Source organism: Myxine glutinosa, chromosome 1, assembly GCF_964187855.1.
Source record: "Myxine glutinosa chromosome 1, kmMyxGlut1.1, whole genome shotgun sequence".
Taxonomy (NCBI): Eukaryota; Metazoa; Chordata; class Myxini; order Myxiniformes; family Myxinidae; genus Myxine; species Myxine glutinosa.
In genome coordinates, this window is record NC_136261.1 from 314,150,159 (window position 1) to 314,174,238 (window position 24,080).

Sequence of the window (24,080 nt, forward strand, 5' to 3'; positions counted from 1 at the left end):
AAAGCGACGGGTCTTATATGCTAGTGATGCCAATATGTCAATCTTGTCTGTGTGATCTTTCATAGCATGGCAGATCAGATCATTGTTCAGCCTTTGTTGGCTTATGGATGACCTCAGGTAGTTTTTCACTCGTTTCAGGACCGAATGACTTCAGTCGGATGTTGCTGAGGTGACTGACACTGTAGTAGTACAGTTTGACAATTTTGTGAACTTCTATAAAGAGCTTCTTACTAACTGAATCCATAGGGCAAGGCATGGCAAATGGTCTCCATGCTTGTTACATGAACAACGCTGATGTCCGAACTTACAAGATCAGGTAATATTTGTAGCTGGAGTCTTAGACGTTCTAGATTGATGTCATTTTTTCACTGGTCATCAACGGATTTGGGTATTCTCCACATTGGCAGCTTCGAAAAGAAGGTTTTCCAGATTCTGGAAGTGCGTGTGCCTTTTTGTTCAAATCCTCTGCCAAGCTCTTGATCCAGAATGTCAAGGACTTCATAGAATTTCTGTCAGAAGTACTCTTCTACAGAGGAGAAGTTGTGTGGCTATGTGCCTTCGTCAATTCTCCTTGGTGGAGCTGTCTGTTAGGTAATACTAGCCTTTCTCTTTAGCCCCCAGATTTCTCTATGACATGATCGTAAAACTTGTTGACCTCCTCGTTTCGTTGTTGTTGGTAGAAGGTGTTGTGGAAAACCAATCAGGTCCACACAACTTTAGTCCAACTTGTGGTTTAATTCCATTTAGATCATGACATCATCCTGTAATGCAGGAAATGCAATAAGTATACGATGTGGCATCACATGGGACCATTCATAACATTCAATGCAAGCAAGCTGAATATTCTATGCTGGCGTACCGTTAGCGAGTCTACCAGATGTAACGTGTCACAGGAGAAGTCTCGGAGCACCGTCCGCAGCAGCGGGTCTTATAGTCACGCCCCTAGCGGTGTCAACGAGCAGCGAGCATCACCCCAGGTTCAGTACGAATACGATTTCACTACAGAAGGTGTGCAACAAGGAGACTGCCTTCATTGCACTCTGGACGGATGTATCCTTACCTTGTATATTCATCGACAACTGTTCTGTTTAGGGTGACATATTCACAATTTCGGTCTTCGAGGCCGGCCGATAGGCACAGTGTGACCAGAAGGGACGAGGTTCTCCTGACCACGTGGCCCTCGACTTGGTGGGGTTTGTCCGCACAATGTGGGCGCTTCCAGGATGAACTTTAGCCGGGGAGCGTTTGGGCGCCCCGGTCTGATACTGCCGCCCACGCGCAGAACGTGTGAGTGCACGTGGGTCCCGGCGGTCCCACTGGCCTAGCGCTACCATGTTTAGACAGCGAACTCCGTCCCCGGGCACTGGCACCTACTCCCGGAAGTTTGAGAGAATAGCGGCGCCGGGCACGGTAGGACACCCGCGGAGCCCCGGCGGACCAGGGACGCGTGAGCCTACGCGTTAGCGTGCTACGGCGGAATCAACGGCTTCGGCCACGGCCGGGCCGATATTCGGCCCGGTCGCACCGGAAATGGACTGGTTCGACGCCCGCGCTGGAGAGGTCGCGGGCGACTGAGATGTATTAACAAATTAATTAATTAATTTGAGACGTCCGATTTCTAGTGTTTGGAAATTTGTAAGAGCTTGACCCTAGCCTTTCCCTTGCGAGGGCAAGGAGGAACTTAACGCTTGACACTTAAGCTTAGTTTGAAGTGCACCCTGACCAGCGCTCACGGTGGGACGGCAAGGCAACCAGAAGGGACGAGGTTCTCCTGACCACGTGGCCCTCGATCTGGGAAGCGAGAGGCGTTCCATTAGTGGACGCGCCCCTCACGCCCGACTTTTGGGCGGCCCCGGCAGGCCGTTTGTTTTGACGTTCCGTGACAGGCCCCGCACCCCCACCTCCAGGGCCGACCGGGCGACCGGAATGAATCCCGGTGTCCTGATCCGAACCTTCAGAGCGGGCCGGCTGGGGAGTGACTGGCACCCCATACCTGCACTTTCCGTCCCTGCGGTCCCAAATACCGGAACCACCCGAATACCACTTTATTCGACAAAATGAGGTGCGGCCTACATCTAGGCAAGGCCGCGTGACGTCATCGCGCTTTCACCTTGAAAGACTTATTTGATATAAGTTAATATTTTGATATAAGCCTTAGAAAACCAACCCTATAGAAGTCAATACCTCCAACGACACAGGCGCGCATTCGTGCCGCGTGACGTGGTGACGTCATCGCGCTTTCACCTTAAAAGACTTATTTGATATAAGTTAATATTTTGATATAAGCCTTAGAAAACCAACCCTATAGAAGTCAATACCTCCAACGACACCGGTGCGCATTCGTGCCGCGTGACGTGGTGACGTCATCGCGTTTTCACCTTAAAATACCTATTTGATATAAGTTAATATTTTGAATTCGTCGGTCAATTTTTGCCCAATCTTTGCAATAACCCGGTGCAATAATCGAAAACCGATTCAAAATGGCCCCTCGCTACGATTTTCCACGATCACATTTTGTTTTCACCACTTCAAATCGACCGAATTTCACCGAGAGAAGATGCTGAAGATGATTTCACCGAGAGAAGATGTGATATGCCAGCTTCAAGCCTAATAATGTACTGAACCTCTCCATTAACGCAGCTTGGCCACTTGCACATCCGGCATATTCGTCATTTGAACTCTCACTGACATTATCCAAGGCATTCAGCAACACTTCATAGTTAGACAGAATGTTGCTCAAATATCCTGTTCTCACAGTCCATCGAGTCAAGCAAAGTGGTCTCAGCTGATGGAGGTTCTCTTCGCCAACACAAATCTGCATTTGTGCAAAGATGGTCGATCACTTTGGGGAACACTTTATCAATTTGATTATTTCAAATAAGAGATCCAGCGCATCTCAAATTGGCTTTCTTTTGTGGGAAACTTCCTGAAGGCATAAATTGGTACAGTGGGCCAAGCAATGAGCAGAAATGGCTGAGCTGTTCTCATGTTGAATTTGAGTAGCAACACACCAATCTTTCCCTGCATATTTGATGCTCCATCATATGCTTGACCTCGACAATGATCCAGCCTTAGATTGGAGCATATCTGGACTTCTTTCAGGGCCTTCATGAGGATTTCATTGGTAATATCTGGGACCTCAACAAAGCCGACCGATTCCTCATATACTTGCTAACTGTCGTCAACCCACCTTACACAAATATAGAACTGTTCTTTGCAGGAAACTGGGCGTTAAGATCAGTCAAAACAAATACAAACTAAAACACCTTAAATGGTGATCGATCAGCCATGAATGAAAGAGATCCTGACGTTTCAGGCCTTACCCTTGGTTGGAACAAAACACTGCCTCAGACTTATTCTGTCTCCATTTTCTTTCCCTATCTCTTTTGCATTTTCATATTGCTTTGTCGTATGAAATAGAGTGGTGTCATTTTGAAGTTTTTGAAGTTACATCCTCCTTCCTACAATATGTATCCATGTTCTATCCTACAAATATTAGGTGTCAAGCAAGGAAGCTGCCATTTTTAAAATTATTATTTGTGAGATTTAGCCAAGGTCAAAATCAAACCATCAACCTCCCAGACTCCACTTGTATGCTCTAGCAACAGTGTCACAAAGCCACAAAGCCTAGACTATTCACTATACATAGTATTAACCTGGTTTAAGCAGAAAGCCTCAAGGTCATGATTCGATTTTAACAACAAACCAAGCTTTCCACTTCCAAAGAAAAGCATGCTATTTATTCAAGTGCATTTGCCTACAACTGATGAAGAGTCTCATAGCTAAACAAATGACATTTGAGTCGAAAACAATGATGTGTGCACACTCTGCCATTAAATCACACCACATGAGAACACCCACCCAGAATGTAGCATATGGTCGATTTCCACACTCTTAAACTTTCTAAAACAAAAGGAACCATGCAAAGCGTACACCCAAACCCACCTTACCTGGAATTGTATCGTATTCCATTGCCCCACCTCAACAGGAGGCTTGTGATGGTTAATATTGATCCAACGTTAAATACAAATGAACAAAGACCACAGTCTCCAAGCACCTGCGACACAGAATCACATTGCAATCACTGTCAACAACAAGGAACATCAGCAACATTAGATATAATGGCAAAAGAGCACTATTGTGATGAGTATTCATTCCGCCAACAGAAAACACAAAATTTCAGTGTCAGAATCCAGAACTTATGTGTTCATAACCAATGTTACTGAAATAACTCTCTCCTATTTATATTATAATCAAATTACCTCGTGTATAAAAAATGCTGCGTCAGATGCAGTCTCAACATTTTCCATGACAGGCCGTGTATGCCCTAGGTCTGGCTCAAAGCATGACCAGCTTCCATGTGGGGACTGTGCAGCCAGAGTCAAGAGTGGCCGACTGTCCTCCAGTTCCCACAGTAACAGATGGCCAAGTGAATTCCATAGCAAGATATGCCGAGCATCGTCAGCAACACAGAGGATGAGTGTGGGATCTGCAAATGTAAGCATAGGAAAATTAAATGGTGCCAAAGGAATATATGCACGCACGCACGCACGCACACACACACACACGCACACACACGCACACACACACACACACACACACACACACACACACACACACAAGTATGTGGACACCCCTTCTAATTCGTGGATTTGGCTGTTTCAGCCACACCCATTGCTGACAGGTATATATAATCAAGCACACAGCCATGCAATCTCCATAGACAAACATTGGTAGTAGAATGGGCCGTACTGAAGAACTCAGTGACTTTCAATGTGGCACCGTCATAGGATGCCACCTTTCCAACAAGTCAGTTCGTCAAATTTCTGCCCTACTAGAGCTGCCCTGGTCAACTGAAAGTGCTGTCATTGTGAAGTGGAAACGTCGAGGAGCAACAACAGCTCAGCCGCGAAGTGGTAGGCCACACAAGCTCACAGAACACGACCGCCGAATGCTGAAGCGCATAGCGTGTAAAAATCGCCTGTCCTCGGGTGCAACACTCACTACCGCGTTCCAAACTGTCTCTGGAAGCAACGTCAGCACAACAACTGTTCGTCGGTAGCTTCATGAAATGGGTTTCCATGGCCGAGCAGCCGCACACAAGCCTAAGATCACCATGCGCAATGCCAAGCGTCGGCTGGAGTGGTGTAATGCTCATCGCCATTGGACTCTGGAGCAGTGGAAACGCGTTCCCTGGAGTGATGAATCACGCTTCACCGTCTGGCAGTCCAACAGATGAATCTGTGTTTGGCGGATGCCAGGAGAACGCTACCTGCCCGAATGCATCATGCCAACTGTCAGTTTTGGTGGAGGAGGAATAATGGTCTGGGGCTGTTTTTCATGGTCGCGCTAGGCCCCTTAGTTCCAGTACAACAACAACAACAACAACATGCATTTTAAGGCCATTTTCCCTGCTAGAGCGGGGGTTAGCCTTCCCTTAGTTCCAGTGAAGGAAAATATTTATGCTACAGCATACAATGACATTCTAGACAATTGTGCGCTTCCAACTTTGTGGCAACAGTTTGGGGAAGGCCCTTTCCTGTTTCAGCATAACAATGTCCCCGTGCACAAAGCGAAGTCCATACAGAAATGGTTTGTCGAGATCGGTGTGGAGGAACTTGACTGGCCTGCACAGAGCCCTGACCTCAACCCCATCGAACACCTTTGGGATGCATTGGAACGCCGACTGCAAGCCAGGCCTAATCGCCCAACATCAGTGCTCGACCTCAATAATACTCTTGCGGCTGAATGGAAGCAAATCCCTGCAGCAATGTCCCAACATCTAGTGGAAAGCCTTCCCGGAAGATTGGAGACTGTTATAGCAGCAAAGGGCGGACCAACTCCATACTAATGCCCATGATTTTGGAATGAGATGTTCGATGTTCAGGCGTTCACATACTTTTGGTCATGTAGTGTATATGCACATAAGCAGTACGCATATTTTTGCTCCATATACGTAACCCTGGTTATTCATATTTTCAGGAATGATTGAGGCACCGGTCAGTTTCCTATATACTGCCCAAATAAAGGGATGTGGCAGAATAACATGTTGCACGCTTGGGACAAGATCGCCCATAGGGCAGGTACTACCAATATACGTGCCCATGAAGAAAATTTATTTGGGACGGCATAGAGATGGAGGGGGTGGCAAATTTTCAAAAAGTCCCATAAGGAGGCCTAATTCGAGTAAATGCCATTCAATAAAAGTTGCAGGAAATGGTCGATTTCATGGGGAGTAGCTATTCAGGGGTAGCTATTCAGATCTTTAAAATACTTTGGCCAGAAATCCTGAGGACCAAAAAAAAAAAAGAGAAAATTAATTTTGGTAAAACGTATTGTTTGCAACAAGAACTAAATTGCATTTCAAACAAGTGCATTGCAATGCCAAGAGAAAAAGGCAAAAGCACCAAAAGAAAAATATTGGATTTCATTTGTCAGAATGCAAGACAAAGGTGTCAACAAGAATCGGCCCAGCAAGGTGAGGAATAGTTGGATGCTTTCCGCCTGTTGGGCGAGTATTTTCTAGTTTCTATAATTGACAATGCTCATACATATATTCACTTTATGACACATCCACACAACTTGTCCACCAGTTGATAAAAATAAGTATTCAACCCCTTTTATTGAACAATATTTCTGAGCATGCATGACACCAAAGTATACATCTAACATAATGATAAAAATTACATTTTAAATGTTATTTGAAAGAGGTTTATTTATTCAGCACCAAATCTAAGCTCAAACAAGAGTGAGGTGATAGAGAATAGAAGGGAAAGACTCTGAGTGTGCCAACAGCTGCAGGCAACAAATAAGTTATCGATGAGCAGGGGGATGAGAGAGCAGAAGGAAGGAAACCCAGTAACCTTCAAGTAAAGAGGGTAGAAAGATCTGCCAAGCTAGAGACAGTATATTGCCAATTTACTAAGCGGTATATTGCCAACTTGAAGCCCCTGGAGGGAAGCATGGAATTGAAATGGCTCAGGAATGCAGTTCTGCAAGTAGGTAAAAAAGAAGAAAAGAACACGTGTGTAGAGCGAGCAGGAAGCCTGGATTTTGGGAGTTTCACAAGGAGGGAGTTGAAGGAAGAACATACAATATCAATGCAAGATCATGCTTCATCAAAACTTCTGCCCCTTTTAAGATTCACTAATAGTTTCAATGTTAAAAATGCAAAGCTATAAACATGGATGGATAGCAGCTTAGGAAGCAAGAAAATGAATACATAAATGGGACTAATGAGAAACAATTAGAATACGAACCTCCAGAGCAATCCGTGGAGATCAAATCTTGGACACATGATTCGGCAGGGATGCTCTTTAGACAATCAGAGTCCTTATGCCAAAGGAAGAGTTCACCATCTGTTAGTAGACCAACAAGCCAGGAGCCTGCACAAAAGGAAGCACGGAACTATTGGAAACCGATAAAGTGTGAGCTACCTTCGTAACAATGCAAACTCATTGGCATCCATGGCCAATGACTATATTCTGTGTCAAGATCATTCCTTCTGTCAAAGCAGTTCCTAAGGCCTAAAACCAACTGGACAGGGGACCATACCATCCCAGAGTGCTGTAGATTAGGGCTGGAATGTGGGAGATTGGCCAGGGTACCAGCACACAGTGGCCTGCTCTTATTGGAAGATACCATGGATTGTAAATATCCTTTTTGGAAGGATATTTAATGTCCACCAGTAAATGCAGGCTGCCAAATAGTGACGTACTCTGATGCAAAGCCATGGCTGCGAAGTAGCATGATAAGAGTTTGTAACGTACATCAGAAATCAAACCCAGACCAACTAAGGTAAGTACACTATCTCTGAGCTACCCCTTCCTTCTTTGTATGGTTTGGTTTGAGTTGAGAAAACTAGCTGGTGAAATGGGCAGTCCTCAGCTACTCCTAGGTTCTCGCAGTGAGCTGTTGCAGTGAATTCCATCCCCCATCAAGGTGGTGTTTGGGTACTCCTCCACCAAATGGTCTGCTGTATGCATCGCACTGCAGTCACAAGTTGCATTGTTGGCCAGGATGCACGTGCTGAAGCATGCTTTCATGGGCTGAACCTCCCAACATCCGTCCAAAGACGGCTCAGGCAGCACCATCCTTGCAAGGATGGTGGAAGCCATTAAGCTCGATATGGATTGGCAGCAAATGTTGCAATCCTTCCTTCTCTGCTCTCTGAGGAGCCAATGTTGTTTGCCCTGCCTGATGTTTTGCTCGATGAAGGGCTTGTTGCTCTTGAGTCATTATACAGGCAATTCTCCAAGGAGTCTGTGATGCAGGGGGTGTGCAGGTTGTTCAGCTGCTTTAAAGGCAGCCTGAGTGGCTGTAGTTTCACAATGTAGAAATGACCCTAGCTGATATTTTTCTGGCTACATTCTCTGCGTGCTGGTGTAAGATGAGTGTTTTGTCCAGTTTTACCCCGAGATAGGTCTGGGTACAACAAAAGGGAGGGGATGCCATGGAGTTTGACATGTATTCTTCCGCCTGTTTCTCTGTTCTTCACCTGGAAAGCCAAACAGATGGTCTTCCGTATGTTGAAATGGAGTCGTCATTGATGGTTGTAGTGTGCCTTCAGAAAGTATTCACACCCCTTGGCTTATTCACATTTTCTTGTGTTACAGCCTCAATTTAGAATGAATTAAATAGAGATTTTTTGGCACTGATTTACACATTATACATCATAATGTCAGAGTGGAATTTGTTTTTTTTAGAAATTTTTACAAAATAAATAAAAATTAAAAGCTCAAATGTCTTGAGTCAATAATTATTCAACCCCTTTCTATGACATTAAAAATTGAACTCAGGTGCAGACAATTTTTTTTGATCATCCTTGAGATGTCTCTACAACTTGATTGGAGTCCACCTGTGGCCAATTCAATTGATTGCACATGATTTAGAAAGAAACACACCTTTCTACCGAAGGTTCCACAGTTGACAATGCAGGTCAGAGAAGAAACTCTACAATGAAGTCTGATGAACTGTCCGAGGAACTCTGAGATATAATTGTAAGGAGGCATAGATCTGGGGAAGGATATAAAACAATTTCTCGAGCGTCAAAATATCCCAAAAGCACAGTGAGCTCTATCATTATAAAAATTAAATAACATGGAACTACCCAAACTCTTCCTAGAACTGGCCGCCTGACCAAACTGAGCAAACGGGCAAGAAGGTCCTTGGACAGGGAAGTGACCAAGAACCCAATGACTACTCTGACAGAACTACAGAGTTCCTTGGCTGACATGGGAGAACCTGCGGGAAGGACAAGTCTCTGTAGACCTTCACAAATCTAGGCTTTATGGGAGAGTGGTCAGACGGAAGCCACTCCTGAGAAAAATGCACATGACAGCACACCTGGAGTTTGCAGAAAGGCACGTGAAAGACAGAGCATGCGGCAAAAGATTCTGTGATCTGACGAGACAACAATTGAACTCTTTCGCTTGAATGCAAAGCACTACCTCTGGAGGAAACCAAACACAGCTCATTACCCATCTAACATCATCCCTACTGTGAAGTATGGTGGTGGCAGCATCATGCCATGGGGATGCTTTTCAGCGGCAGGAATTGGAAGGCTTGTAAGGATAGAAGGAATAATGAATGGAGCCAAATACAAGCAAATACTTGAAGTGAACCTGATTCAAAGTGCAAAAGACCTTAGACTGCAGTAAAGATTTATGTTCAAACAGGACAATGACCCCAAGCATAGCCAAAGCAGCACTGTAATGGCTTCAGAACAGGAACACGAAAGCCCTTGAGTGGCCCAGAAAAAGCCCAGGCTTGAATCTCACTGAGAATCTGTTGAACGACTTGAAGATTGCTGTTCACCAATGCTTCCCATCCAACTTGACAGAGCTTGAGTAAATCTGCAAGGAAGAATGGGAGAAACTCCCCAAATCCAGATGTCCAAAGATGATAGACATACCGTACCCAAGAAGACTCAAACCTGTAATCGCTGCCAAATGCGCTTATACAAAGTATTTACTCAGGGGGTTGAATGCTTATGTCAATGAGATATTTCTGTACTTAATATATTTTTTTTTCCTGAAAAAAAAAAAAACATCCACTTTGAAATTATGGGGTATTTGTGTCGATCTTGTTGTTTGTCTCATCGTCGTCTCCTCCTCCTCCTCCTCCTCCTCCTCCTCCTCCTCCTCTTCCCTTTACAAGCGTGAGGTCTGATGGCACCAAGCTCCTGCCCTGCCTTGACCATGATACTCCTCAACTCCCCTCTGTCCTCAGCCAACTCTCTCCACTCTTCAACAACCCCCACCTTACTGATATCCCTCTTCACACAATCCTCCCATCTCAACCGCGGTCTACCTCTTTTCCTCCTACCTTGTTCCCTCAACCTATCCGCTCTCTTTGCCATTCTCTCGACCCCCATCCACACCAAATGTCCAGCCCACCTTAGCCAGAATTTCACCAATCTCCCAATCAAGCTCATCTGCACAACAATCTCCTCCATCGGGTATTCCAGTCCCCTTCTATCCACCCTCTTCACTCCCACAATCCTCCTGACCCAGTTGGTTGTTCTCACAAACCTGCAGCCTCTGTTGTTGTCTTTCTGTTTGCCACCAACTCCAGACCATAAATGTAGGCCCGATATACATACGACATCAGAACATTTCCTTTCACTCTCTTTGTAATCTTTCTATCAGCCATTATACCCTCCAACCTCCTCCACACATTCGCACTCACCTGAATCTTCCTCCTCACCTCTGCTTCTGACTTACCATCCCAGTCACTGTTCCACCCAGATACTAAAACCTATTTCCTCGTTTGATCTCCGTCCCCTCTAACCCGATATCCATTTCTTTTCTCTGCCGCCCAACCCACATCACCTCCGTCTTCTACATGCTCATTGTCAGCCCATGTTTCTCAAATGCCTCCTTCCACTCCCCCAGTTCTTCCTGCATCTCCTGCCTACTCTCCACCACAACAACCAGATTGTCCGCATACAATATATAACACAACAACAAGCATTTTAAGGCCATTTTCCCTGCTAGAGTGGGGGTTAGCCTTGCGGGCGCCATGACAATCTTCTCCATTTTGCCCTATTTTCTACATCTCCCCTTTTTAATATACTCAATACCCTCCCCAGAATATATTTCATGTTTACCTTCCTCCTTACCAAATCCATCACCATGATAAACAGGAGTGGGCCGAGAGCGCTTCCTTACCTCAAACCAATCTAATTTATGCTTTTGGCACTCCCATCCATCTCAGTGTCACCATCACCATCCCTCTCGGGACATTGTCAAAGGCCTTCTCCAGATGCACAAATCCCAATGCCATTTTCACCTTGCACCACCATCCGCTTGCCAATAAAATATTAGTGACAAAAACAATCTCAATTTAATCCATATTAAATTCAGTAACATAACAAAATGTAAAAAAAGTCAAGGGGTGTGAATCCTTTCTGAAGTAACTGTAGGTGTGCAAAGTTTTGATGTACTTTGTAAGAGTCTGCTGTACCTCTTCAAATGTTTTACCAGTAGTAAGGATTTTTTCAAAGCCAGAAGTTTGTGGCAAGTCAGCCTTGTACAAGTTGGAGTGCTGGGGACAAGACAGATCCTTGTGGGATACCATTTTTAAGGGTGCTGGTCTACTGCATTGTCCATTCAGCATGACCCGAAAATAGCAATTCGTGACATTTTCGCTGATCGCAAGCACCATGAGCTACACTACCAGCCAAATAGATTAAAGTTTCCAAATGTTCATTCCTTATCAAACTGCATCAGCAACCAACAAATACCATGTATATATAGCATTTTCTCAGAACACATGAAGTGAGCAAGGTAACGATAATAATGATTGATGCACACAAAGAAAATGGATTTTGCAAAGCTGCAACATAAGCCAGCAAAAAAAAAAAAACATTGGTATCATTAATGAATGTTACCGCAAATGCCATCAATTAGTCCATGGACCAGATGAGATGTTGGTATCATCTGAGGGGGCAAAACTTTATGGGTACAACAAGTTATTGGTAGGGTCAATACAAGTAACTTAATATGCGATAACATTTCCAACCTTTCATCAACCCCTTTCTGGTGAAACTACCTAAATCTACGATCACTGCTCACCGCCACTCATTTGTTACTCTTTTTTCCCACCTGTGGAACCAACTTATGCATTATCTTTAATCTCCTTCTTCCCTCCAGGCCTTCAGGACAGCTGTTCACCACCTTCAGAGATCGACCGGAATCCAAAACAATGATCTTTTCTACCCTCGTTAACACACCCCAATCCCTCATCCTTCCAAATTTCCAATTTCCCTCCTGAGAGTTTCCTCATGATTCCATCTTGCTCAACCCATGCATCCTCTCCACCCCTCTCCCCCCCATTCCTCCCCACACCCATTGCTTTTCCAAGTCTGCCTCGATGTTGGCCTTCAACTCTGCCGTTGGTGTTTCTCCCCTCTGTTTACTGTTTCTTTTGTCCTGTTGTATCGTGATCCGTTCAGTATAGTAGTACTAGCTCTTCCACGAGCCTCGACGATGTATACAAAAAAGTTCACATAATTCAGATGTCGAGGTTGATGACCAGGACCATGCGATAATCATGTCTTTAGATGTCAAATCAATTTAAAGCTCATGGATTGTGACTAAGGGAAGCACTTTGTTACCTGCGCCACCAAAGGTGGACAGAGGTTATGTTTTCACCCGTTTGCTTGTCTGTCTGTCTGTCTGTCTGTGAGCAGGATCTCAAAAAGATATGGACTGATTCAGACAAAACCTGGTGGACTGATTGAGTGTGTGCCAAGGACAAGTCCATTAGATTTTGTTGAGGATCCAGATAATGGAATTTTTTCCAAGTTGTTTTTCACAAGTGAGAGATAGGGCCAAAAACGATTTTTTTTAAGTTGTGGAAGGGTTATGACAAAACTTGGTGGATGATTTGGGGAGGTGACAAGAACGAGCTGATTAGATTTTGGTTCAGGTCCGAATGCAGATCTGGCCTATCAGTGGGCTAGAAATCGTAAACTGTTCAGCCTGGCGGAGGTATGTGCTCTACCAAGTGCCGTTATAGTTTTCATTCTGTTGTCCTGAGTTTTCATTCTTTCATTCTGTTGAAGCTGAACCCTGGTGTTGGCTTCGCGGCTAGGGCGCCAGCTTAGGATCCGAGGATCCTGGGTTCGAATCCCGGTCGATCGCTGATTAACGCCAGGGGGGTTGACTCAGCCTGTCATCCTTCCGAGGTCGGCTAATTGAGTACCAGTTCACTGGTAATTCCCTGTTTGTCGTAAAAAGGCGACAAACAGGGTTGGCGGCAGGAAGGGCATCCGGCCATAAAACATTGCTTCAAAAAGGGGACCAACAAAAACAACAACAACCACGGTGCCCGAAAAAGGCCAACCCCCACCTTGCGGAGAAAAATGGCCTCTAAAGGTGGGTTTTTTATTATTATTATTATTCTGTTGAAGCTGAAGGGAAAGGTGTATGCTGCATGTGTGAGAAGTGTTATGATTTATGGGAGCGAGACATGGGTAATGAACGTAGAGCAGCAACAAAGGCTGGAAAGGGTGGAAATGCGAATGGTTCGGTGGATGTGCGGAGTATCGTTGAGAGAGAGGAAGACAAATGATGAATTGCGAAAGATGATGGGAATAGAGCCTGTGATTGATGCTGTGAAGAGGAACAGGTTGAGATGGTTTGGTCATGTGTTGAGGAAGGATGAAAGTGACTGGTTGAGAAGAGTGATGGAAATGAATGTAGAAGGAAGTAGAGGACAGGGAAGACCGAGAAAGACTTGGCTAAAGATGGTGGAAGAAGAAATGCGGGCAAGGGGATTAACAAGGAGAGATGCAGAAAATAGGGGAAAATGGAGAGGATCGTCATGGGGACCGCAAGGCTAACCCCAGCTCTAGCAGGAAAAATGGCCTTAAAATGCATGTTGTTTGTTGTTGTTGTCCCCATTACACCATACGAGCAGAGTACCCGCCTCACGGGCAATCTGGTTCCAAGCATGCAACTCGTTCTTCTGACACATTTATTTGAGTGGTGTACAGGCAACTGACAGCTGCCTCAATCACACCTGAAAATAAATAAAAAACAAGCGTTACGCCTAGGTCCCCCGTCGTTGAAGTGATGTGAGTTGACAAAGTGGAAGACGCAAGGCGGCCATCTTGGATTTTGACGTGGCGACCCAATTTTCAATAGCGTTCTCCCTTATGCGTAGATACACCCACACACCAGATTAGAAGTTAGTAGTTAGTTTATTTTTCAAGATATTTCGCTCACAAGGTTCACAGACATATATATGGTGGTGGCCATCTTGGATTTTGACGTGGCGACCCAATTTTCAATGGCGTTCTTCCTTATGCCTACATACACCCACACACCAGATTAGAAGTTGGTACTTCGCTTATTTTTCAAGATATTCTGCTCACAAGGTTCAGACATACATGGCGTCAGACATACATGGCGGCGGCCATCTTGGATGTTGACGTGGGTTGCACCCACACACCAAATTAGAATTCGGTCCTTCGCTTATGCACGCATGCACGGACTTACATTCGCACGCACGCCCGCACGGAGGGGAAAACCATAGTCCCCCTTTCGCTCCGCGGTGCGACGGGGGACAATAACTCGGGTTACAGACATGAAGCAAAAAACATTTCTACTGCTTATAATTCAAAATACCCCACTGGCAAACGTGGGGACAGGAACACTGTATTGTAAAGGTTAGGACTTGCAAATGTCCAACAGTCTGTGGAAGAAAACTAGTAAGAAACCGTAGGTTGACTGTCCCACCGTGGCCTACTTCATCCACCTCGTCCTCCCACCCGGAAATGTCCAAATCTTGCCTTTGAAGGAAAAGTACTGGAAATTGATTGGTTGCCCCTACCTGATAATCCACACCCAGTGATAAAAACAAATCATCCTGGTGTTCTCTGTTGAGCGCGTAGATCTGTTTTGACTAGAAAATGGTGAGATGGTGTTGCATGAATTCAGACCGAGCAGCTTGCTCATGGTGAAAAATTGGGCTTGCAATTAATTATGAAAAATATAAGACGCGACAGATGTAGACGACGTTGATTGAGGTGTTGCAATTGCAGTGGGAAGCGAGAAGCTGACGTTTTCGGAGTTAAACCTCCCAGTTTTGCCTTTTTGCTCCTACGAAGGATTAATGCCAGAAACATCAACTTCTTGCTTCCCGTGGAGGTTCCCATAGTTTGATAAATGTTCTGTGTATTCCATTCCTAACTGTAAAACAAACGAAAGGTAAAATTTAATAACAACTCGAATGGCACTTGGTAGAGAGCATACCTCCGGTCCGCCAGGCTAAACAGTTTACGTTTTGTATCCCACTGATGGGTCATATCTGGATCCGACATGAACCAAAATGTAATCGGCTTGTTCTTGTCGCTTATCCAACTCATCCACCAAGTTTTGTAATAAGTCATCCACAACGTTTTTAAATATCATGCTACATATCGTTTTTGGCCCTATCACTCATTGGTGAAGTTTCACTTGAAAAATTTAAAAATTCTCCCATACGGATCCAGATTCAGATTTTCATCAAAATCTAATCTATTTATCCTTGTGACATACCTAACCTGTCCACCAAGTTTCATCCGAATCCGTCCACAACTTTTTGAGACATCGTGCTATATATCCTTCCCCCCCCCCCCCCCCCCCCAATCTCTCAATGGTGAAAATCACTTTTAAAATTCTCAGATCCAGATCCGTAACTTCACCAGAATCCAATAATTTCATCCATGTCACATAACCAACCTCTCCACCAAATTTCGCCCGAATCCGTCCAACCTTTTGAGATATCCTGCTCACAAACAGACAATCAGACAAACAGACAGAGGTGAAAACACAACCTCCACCCATTTCAGTGTTGGACGTAATAAAATTTCCTCAACCCTTTGCAACTATACACCACTCACTACACATTTCGGCAGGATCCGACAAGTTCTGGGAGGACCAAACCATGGTAATGAAAAACAATCTGATAACCACGATGATGTTGGTAATGAAGTTTGCTCGATGTGGTATTGAGGTATTGATGTTGGTATTGATGATGTATTGATGATGCATTGATGATGTGGTATTGATGTGGTATTGATGTGGTATTGTGGTAGTCTCGTGTGATTATTACTGGTGGAACTTGTCTGGTTGCTGGTGGTTGCTTTTATAGCGCTGAGTAGTTAACTTTAGCGCAGAGTGGTTAACTCCAGCACAGAGTGGTTAACTTAAGCGCTGAGTGGTTAACTTAAGCGCTGAGTGGTTAACTTTAATGTTGAGTGGTTAACTTTAATGCTGAGTGGTTAACTTTAATGCTGAGTGGTTAACTTTAACGTTGAGTGGTTAACTTTAACGCTGAATGGTTAACTTTAACGCTGAGTGGTAAACTTTAGCGCTGAATAGTTAACTTTAACGCTGTGGTTAACTTTAACGCTGAATGGTTAACCAACGATCACTATGTTTCTGACTCATACAAAGCAAAATAAGTATTCAAATGACTATGAATCACCAATATAATATTGCATTCCATGCATAGCATGAATCTTTTGTTTTACACGTTTGCGTCGATCTTTGCTCACACGTTTCCTTCAATGCATGAAAACACCCACCTCCATTGGAAATCGCCAAGAGCCTCACCCTTGGCAGGAGAGGCTGGAGCTTCGAAACACGCAGACGAGTCCGCCCAGAAGGAAGCAGCAACTCACTGAGTCTTTGGGAATCCAGCAGATAAAGTCCCTCCTTTTGCTACACGTGACATGGGTCAAAATAGGAGCAGATTTTGAAAATCAGACATCAAAGCTCTCAGTGCAGTCACATTGATACAAACTCTTCATAAAAGCAACGACTCACCTGCCCAAGCCACTGGATCCTCGGCCATGGCTTCCGTCGGCGAATGGTGGACGAGGCGATGACCTCCAGGGAAGCACGCATACCCAGCTAGGTACCTGCGGCACATGGAACAAATACGTTCAAAACCTAGGATCGCAAAACTCATGACACTGCCTGACCATGAAGAAAAATAAATAAATATTCCAGTCAGTAGTTTGAATTGCAGGACAATGTTCACCATGTAGCGGTTACCGCTGGGTAGTGGGTATGCACAATCGCCTTGCACCTGCCGAGGACGCGGCCAGGGAGCGATCACTATGCCGGGCTCGCCCAGGCCGCCCGGACAGGCCCAGACGCGCCTCTACCGGGCATGCCCGGACTCGCCTTTCCCGGGCTCGCCCGAGCCGCCCAGACACGCCCGGTCTCGTCTTTCCCGGGCATGCCCAGACTCGCCTTTCCAGGGCTCGCCCAGGACGCCCGGGCTCGCCCAGGACGCACGGGCATGCCCAGCCTCGCCTTTCCAGGGCTCACCCAGGACGCCCGGGCATGCCCAGCCTCGCCTTTCCAGGGCTCGCCCAGGACGCCCGGGCATGCCCAGCCTCGCCTTTCCAGGGCTCGCCCAGGACGCCCGAGCATGCCCAGCCTCGCCTTTCCAGGGCTCGCCCAGGACGCCCGGGCACGTCCAGACTCGCCTTTCCAGGGCTCGCCCAGGACGCCTGGGTACGCCCGGTCTCGCCTTTCCCGGGCAAACGCTCCGGCATGACGCGTTTGAGTGTGTATATATATTGCTGCCTGATAAACGGGCTTTTTAGAGTACCCGAGTTTGATTTGTGCAATAAAGCAACTCGGACGAATTCCCGTCTTTTGTCGCGTCAATCCGTTTGACTCGCGTTGGAGCACAGCTCCTTCATTGGTGACCCCGACATGGACACGGCAGTTGCCCTTAAACTGCCTACCTTCTGGGAGGCTCACGCGGCGGTTTGGTTCGCCCAGGCGGACTCCCAGTTTGCCATGCGAGGCATCACCGCCGACGACACCCGCTTCCACCATGTGGTAGCGGCACTCGGCTCCGCCACCGCGGCCCGCGCCCTGAGCCTCCTCCAGCACCTGCCAGCCGCTGACAAGTATGGCGCGATCAAGACGCTCCTCCTCGACGCATTCGCCCTCTCACCGGCGGAACGCGCACGACGCCTGCTCGACCTGCCCGAGCTCGGCGACACGCGCCCGTCCGAGCGAATGGACTACATGCTCTCTCTGCTCGGTGAGCACTCTCCGGATTTTCTTTTCTGGGAGCTGTTCCTCTGCCAGATGCCTAGCCAGGTACGCTTCGCCCTGGCAGGCACACAGATCGCGGATCCCCGCGCCCTCGCCAGGGAAGCCGACAAGATCTCCTCGGCAGGCCAGCACATCGGGGCGGCTACCTGGAGCCCGCCGCCGTCCAACACGACGGCCGGGGCCTCCACCTGACCCGGCGTGGTGTTATTACCACGCCAGGTTCGGACAGAAGGCTCGGACATGCCGACCCCCGTGCACTTTTGGCAAGTCGGGAAACGACCGGGCCGGCGTTCATTACCAGCCATGAGCGCCGGCCACTCGGGCAACTTGCTTTTTATTAAGAGCAAAGCATCCGGGCGGCGTTTCCTTTGTGATACCGGCGCCCAACTGAGCGTCATACCCACCTCCGAGCAGGACAAGCAGACCGCCGTTTGCGGCCCCTCCTTGGTCGCTGCCAATGGATCGGCCATACGCACCTTCGGCCCGCGCAACGTCACCCTCTGCTTCGGCAGCCAGCACTTTAATTGGACCTTTGTGACCACAAGCGTGCCCATGGCTTTGCTGGGCGCCGACTTCCTCTGCGCGCACGGGCTGCTGGTTGACGTCAAACGGCGTCGCCTTGTCAACGCCGAGACCTTCAGCTCCCTGGCATGCACGATGAGCAGCTCCACGCCGACCGAACTAGCGTGCGCCCTCCCGGCGGCGAACGATTTCGCTCGCATGCTCGTGGAATTCCCGGCCCTCACACAGCCGACGTTTTCGGCCGTCGCAGTGCGACATGGTATCGAGCACCACATACCCACTACGGGCCCGCCGGTCTACGCCAGAGCCCGCCGCCTCGACCCGGCCAAGCTCGCCGTGGCCAAAGCCGAGTTTGACGCGTTGGAGCACCTCGGCATCGTGCGGCGCTCCGATAGCGCGTGGGCCTCACCACTGCACATCGTGCCAAAGCCGGGGGGCGGATGGCGCCCATGTGGCGACTACCGCCGCCTCAACGACGTTACCACCCCCGACAGGTATCCGATCCCGCACATCCAAGACTTTTCCGCCCGTTTGGCGAGACGGATCATTTTTTCAAAAATTGACCTGATACGGGGATACCACCAGGTACCTGTCGTCAGGCCGGCCGACGTCCCGAAAACGTCATCACGCCGTTCGGCCTGTTCGAATTTTTGAGGATGCCGTTTGGCCTCAAGTTTGGCCTCATTCACGAGCCCAGGCGTTCCAACGCTTGATGGACGGCGTGCTGCGCAACCTGCCATTCCTCTTCGTCTACCTGGACGACATCCTCGTCGCAGCACGTCCCGGGCCAAGCACCTCCTCCACCTCCGAACACTGTTCAGGCACCTCAGTGAGCACGGCTTAATCGTCAACCCGCCCAAATGCCACTTCGGCACGACGACCGTTGACTTTTTGGGCCACCACATCACCAAGAACGGGGCCGTGCCGCTGCCAACCAAGGTCGAGGCCATCACCAAGTTCCCGCGTCCCCGCTCCATCAAGGCCCTGCAGGAGTTCCTCGGCATGGTGAATTTTTATCACCGTTTCGTGCCCCGCGCTGCTCAGCTCATGCGGCCCCTTTACGAAGCCCTCCGGGGCAAGCCGGCCAAGCATGACATCGTCTGGTCCGTGGCCATGGACGCGGCATTCACGGGCGCGAAGCGGGCCCTCGCCGACGCAACGCTGCTGGCTCACCCGGTACTCGACGCTCCCATCGCCCTCGGCGCCGTACATGAACAATGGGTGTACGGGGTTTGGCAGCCACTCGCTTTTTTTAGCCGGCAACTCCGGCCGAACGAGGTAAAATACAGCACATTTGACCGCGAGCTCCTCGGTCTGTACCTGGCCGTTCGCCATTTCCGCCACCTCCTGGAGGGCCGCCCGTTCACGGCTTTCGTCGACCACAAGCCGTTGGTTTACGCAATGGCCAGTCACGGAGCCGTGGTCGGCCCGCCAGCAGCGCCACCTCTCCGCCGTGTCGGAATTTACCACGGACATCCGGCACGTCGCCGGAAAAGACAACGCCATGTCCGACTGTCTTTCTCGGGCCGGCGCAAACGCAGTCCACCTCGGCGTGGACTTCGTGCTCATGGCGGCCGACCAGACCACCGACACCACGGTGCAAGCCCTCCGGGCGGCGGACACGGGCCTCCGCCTGGCTGACGTCCTCTTCGCGGACACTGTCCTGCTCTGCGACGTCTCCCAAGGCCAGCCTCGCCCCGTCGTGCCCGTTACCTGGCAGCGCCGCATTTTCGCCTCCCTCCACGGCCTTTCCCACCCGGGCCAGAAAGCTCCCCAGAAGCTGGTGTCGGCGTGTTTCGTCTGGCACGGATTGCGACGGGATGTCCGCGATTGGGCCAACGCCTGCACGGCCTGCCAGCGGGCCAAGGTCCACCGCCACACCCAGGCCCCGCTGGCACCTTTCACCGTGCCCGAACAGCGTTTTGACCACGTCAATGTGGACCTGGTGGGCCCCCTTCCCCCATCACGGGGTTTCACACACCTGCTCACCATGGTGGACAGGACCACCAGGTGGCCGGAGCCGTTCCCCTCGTTTCCACCACCACCGCCGACGTGGCACAGGCTTTCATCGCCATCTGGGTCGCCCATTTCGGCGCACCGGCGGACATCTCTTCGGACCGCGGTCCGCAGTTCACCTCCGAGCTGTGGGGCGCGGTCGCCCGCAACCTGGGGGTCAAGCTCCACCGTACCACGGCCTACCACCCCCAAGCCAATGGGTTGTGCGAACATTTTCACCGCTCCATGAAGGCCGCGCTCATGGCCGGCCTTCAGGACAGCGGTTGGACCGACCGGCTGCCGTGGGTCCTTTTGGGCCTCCGCACGGCCCCCAAGGAGGACCTCCAGGCGTCTACCGCCGAGCTCGTCTACGGCCAGCCGCTACGCGTCCCGGGCGAGTTCGTGCCCGACGCTACCAGTCCCTGGTCCGCAGCTCGCCAGCGCTCAGACCTCCAGGAGGCCGCCCGACGGTTTGCCCCTGTGCCAACGTCCCGCCACGGTGGCCCCCAGTCCTACGTCCCCCCAGCGCTTCGCACAGCGGAGTACATTTTTGTGCGTTACGACACACACCGGGGGCCACTCCAGCTGCCGTACGACGGGCCCTTCCGGATCCTGCGACGGGACGACAAGTCATTCGTCATCGACATCGGCGGCAGGTCGGACCGGATTTCGGTGGACCGCCTCAAGCCAGCGCACGTGGACGTCGACCAACCACCACGGTTGGCCCTTCCTCCGCGGCGAGGCCGCCCCCCGCCCACGGTTCCCCCCGCTCGACCACCCACCACCACACCAGACCCCCCCCCCCCCCACGACCCTCCAGGGGTCACTTCGACGGGGTCATCAGGACCCCCCTTAAATTGACCCTGCCGGTGCAAGTCGATTCTGGAGGGGCGCGTGTAGCGGTTACCGCTGGGTATACACAATCGCCTTGCACCTGCCGAGGACGAGGCCAGGGAGCGATCACCATGCCGGGCTCGCCCAGGCCGCCCGGACAGGCCCAGACGCGCCTCTCCCGGGCATGCCCGGACTCGCCTTTCCCGGGCTCGCCCGAGCCACCGGGGCACGCCCGGTCTCGTCTTTCCCGGGCATGCCCAGACTCGCCTTTCCAGGGCTCGCCCAGGACGCCCGGGCACGCCCAGCCTCACCTTTCCGGGGCTCGCCCAGGATGCCCGGGCATGCCCAGCCTCGCCTTTCCAGGGCTCGCCCAGGACGCCCGGGTATGCCCAGCCTCGTTTCCAGGGCTCGCCCAGGACGCCCGGGCATGCCCAGCCTCGCCTTTCCAGGGCTCGCCCAGGCATGCCCAGCCTTGCCTTTCCAGGGCTCGCCCAGGACGCCCGGGCACGTCCAGACTCGCCTTTCCAGGGCTCGCCCAGGACGCCCGGGCATGCCCAGCCTCGCCTTTCCAGGGCTCGCCCAGGACGCCCGGGCATGCCCAGCCTCGCCTTTCCAGGGCTCGCCCAGGACGCCCGGGCATGCCCAGCCTCGCCTTTCCAGGGCTCGCCCAGGACGCCCGGGCACGTCCAGACTCGCCTTTCCAGGGCTCGCCCAGGACGCCCGGGCATGCCCAGCCTCGCCTTTCCAGGGCTCGCCCAGGACGCCCGGGCATGCCCAGCCTCGCCTTTCCAGGGCTCGCCCAGGACGCCCGGGCACGCCCGGTCTCGCCTTTCCCGGGCAAACGCTCCGGCATGACGTGTTTGAGTGTGTATATATATTGCTGCCCGATAAACGGGGTTTTTAGAGTACCCGAGTTTGATTTGTGCAATAAAGCAACTCGGACGAATTCCCGTCTTTTGTCGCATCAATCCGTTCGACTCGCGTTGGAGCACAGCTCCTTCAACCGCATGGCTTCACATATCAATCAATCAGGTAGTCTCTCTCGTCTCCCATCTCTACCAGATCGTTCAGATGGCCTCCACTCTACCCCTCAATTTTCAAACTTAATTCCCAGCTCACTTCTAGGGTGTGACCAGTTACCAAGTTTCTGGTTCGTGCCAAGTGGCTTAAGTAGCACTCAATTCAAAACCGTTGTTTGGGAAAAGTTGGCTGGGCTTCTTCTTCTCCCTCTTCTCATTCTTCTTCGCCCTATTTGATTCTTCTTCTTCAAACTAATGACATTCACGTATAGGTGAAGTTCCACGATCAGCGCGGTCCTGCAAGCGCTAGCTAGCTGCTTGGTGACTGAACACCACAGGCCTCTCCCGAGGCCTTGATCTGATGCTCCCCATCCACCTGACCCACAAATCACCCTCTACCCCCCTTAAATACCACGCACAGCTATCAATAATAATATACAACGTCCACGATCGAATGACTAAGCTATCTTTCCGGAATTCGACGACTCACAATTACCACAGAATACCGATCAGTTAAGTTCAAGCCGAACTCGATTAACTCCATCGATTCATCCCGTCGCGCTCTTCCCGACACCTCCCCGACCCGAAGAGGATGATGGGCTGATCCCCGCGCCGCACAGCGCGCAACCGACCACACCGAGCCCGGACTCTGGACTCCAGACTCGAGCAATTCCTTAATAAGGTATCAGCAGCGACAATATTACCCTGTTATCCTTCAGAACCAACGATCTCGCTATCTACGTCAATAGTGATCTCATGGTTATTCAAAACTCATTAGTCACATAATTGATCTCTCAACCATGTTTGCTGGTTTACTCGGGTGTTTCTTTCTTTTTCTATGAACAATTTTTTTTTTCATCTGTATAATTTTTTTCCTCTTATAGTTATAAATGTATCATCTTATAACATCTGTAAGCAATTACATTTACTCTGGTGTTCGATCGATAAAAATGTTTTTTGACTCCTTCTTCTTCTTCGCCATATTTATTCTTCTTCTTCAAACTACTGACATCTTCACGTATGTGAAGTTCCACGATCAGCACGGTCCTGCAATACTACGGGCCAGTGCCAAGTCCAGCCTTTACAGCCTCAACAAATGTTGGGTTTCCTTCCTATCTCCCTTTTAACCAGTTGCGATAAACTAGACAAAGGGGTTGTAATCGTATGCCTCAGTGCAGTCGCTCACGTTACAGCAGCGTAACTCGGCTTCAATAATAATAATATACACAAGATCTTCAAGATAAGATCATGTGATTTGCAATGTAGTCATAATATACTAGCAGGGATACCTGCCGACTGGCGTTGCTCGTGGGGGTGGCGATGATTACAAGGGGAGCAGACTGCCACATATGAGGAAGACAGAGCCGGCGAGGTGGGGAGCAAGAGGGCTCGGGAGTCGGGGGACTGAGAAGGGTCAGCGACAGGAGAAGTACATGGCGGGCGGGGGAAGGGAGGGCCGGGGTTGGGTTTTATTTAAAACTATAAAAGGTAGCCTAACTGGCGTTGCTGGGTAACGCAGAGTCGCTTCGTGACGGGAATATGAAGAGAGAGGAAGGGAGGAGGAATGAGAGAGAGGAGGAGGGGAGGGTGAAAAGGGGAGGACAAATGGAGGGGCTAGAGTAGGGCAAGTGGGAGG

The 24,080-nt window shown here is 49.6% G+C and overlaps 1 protein-coding gene across 1 annotated transcript in view; it reads right to left on the reverse strand.

Moving 5' to 3' along the window:
* CPLANE1 (ciliogenesis and planar polarity effector complex subunit 1) overlaps positions 1-23,777 on the reverse strand; it is a 218,550-nt gene extending 194,773 nt beyond the window's left edge. The window contains exons 1-6 of the mRNA XM_078778809.1: positions 23,734-23,777; positions 16,821-16,915; positions 16,580-16,715; positions 7,260-7,385; positions 4,263-4,489; positions 3,951-4,057 (exon numbers count right to left, since the gene is read on the reverse strand). Of these exons, the coding sequence (XP_078634935.1) occupies positions 3,951-4,057; positions 4,263-4,489; positions 7,260-7,385; positions 16,580-16,715; positions 16,821-16,901 (677 nt within the window). The 5' untranslated portion in view covers positions 16,902-16,915; positions 23,734-23,777. The remainder of the gene's footprint in view (positions 1-3,950; positions 4,058-4,262; positions 4,490-7,259; positions 7,386-16,579; positions 16,716-16,820; positions 16,916-23,733) is intronic.
* Between the last annotated feature and the right edge of the window lie 303 nt (positions 23,778-24,080).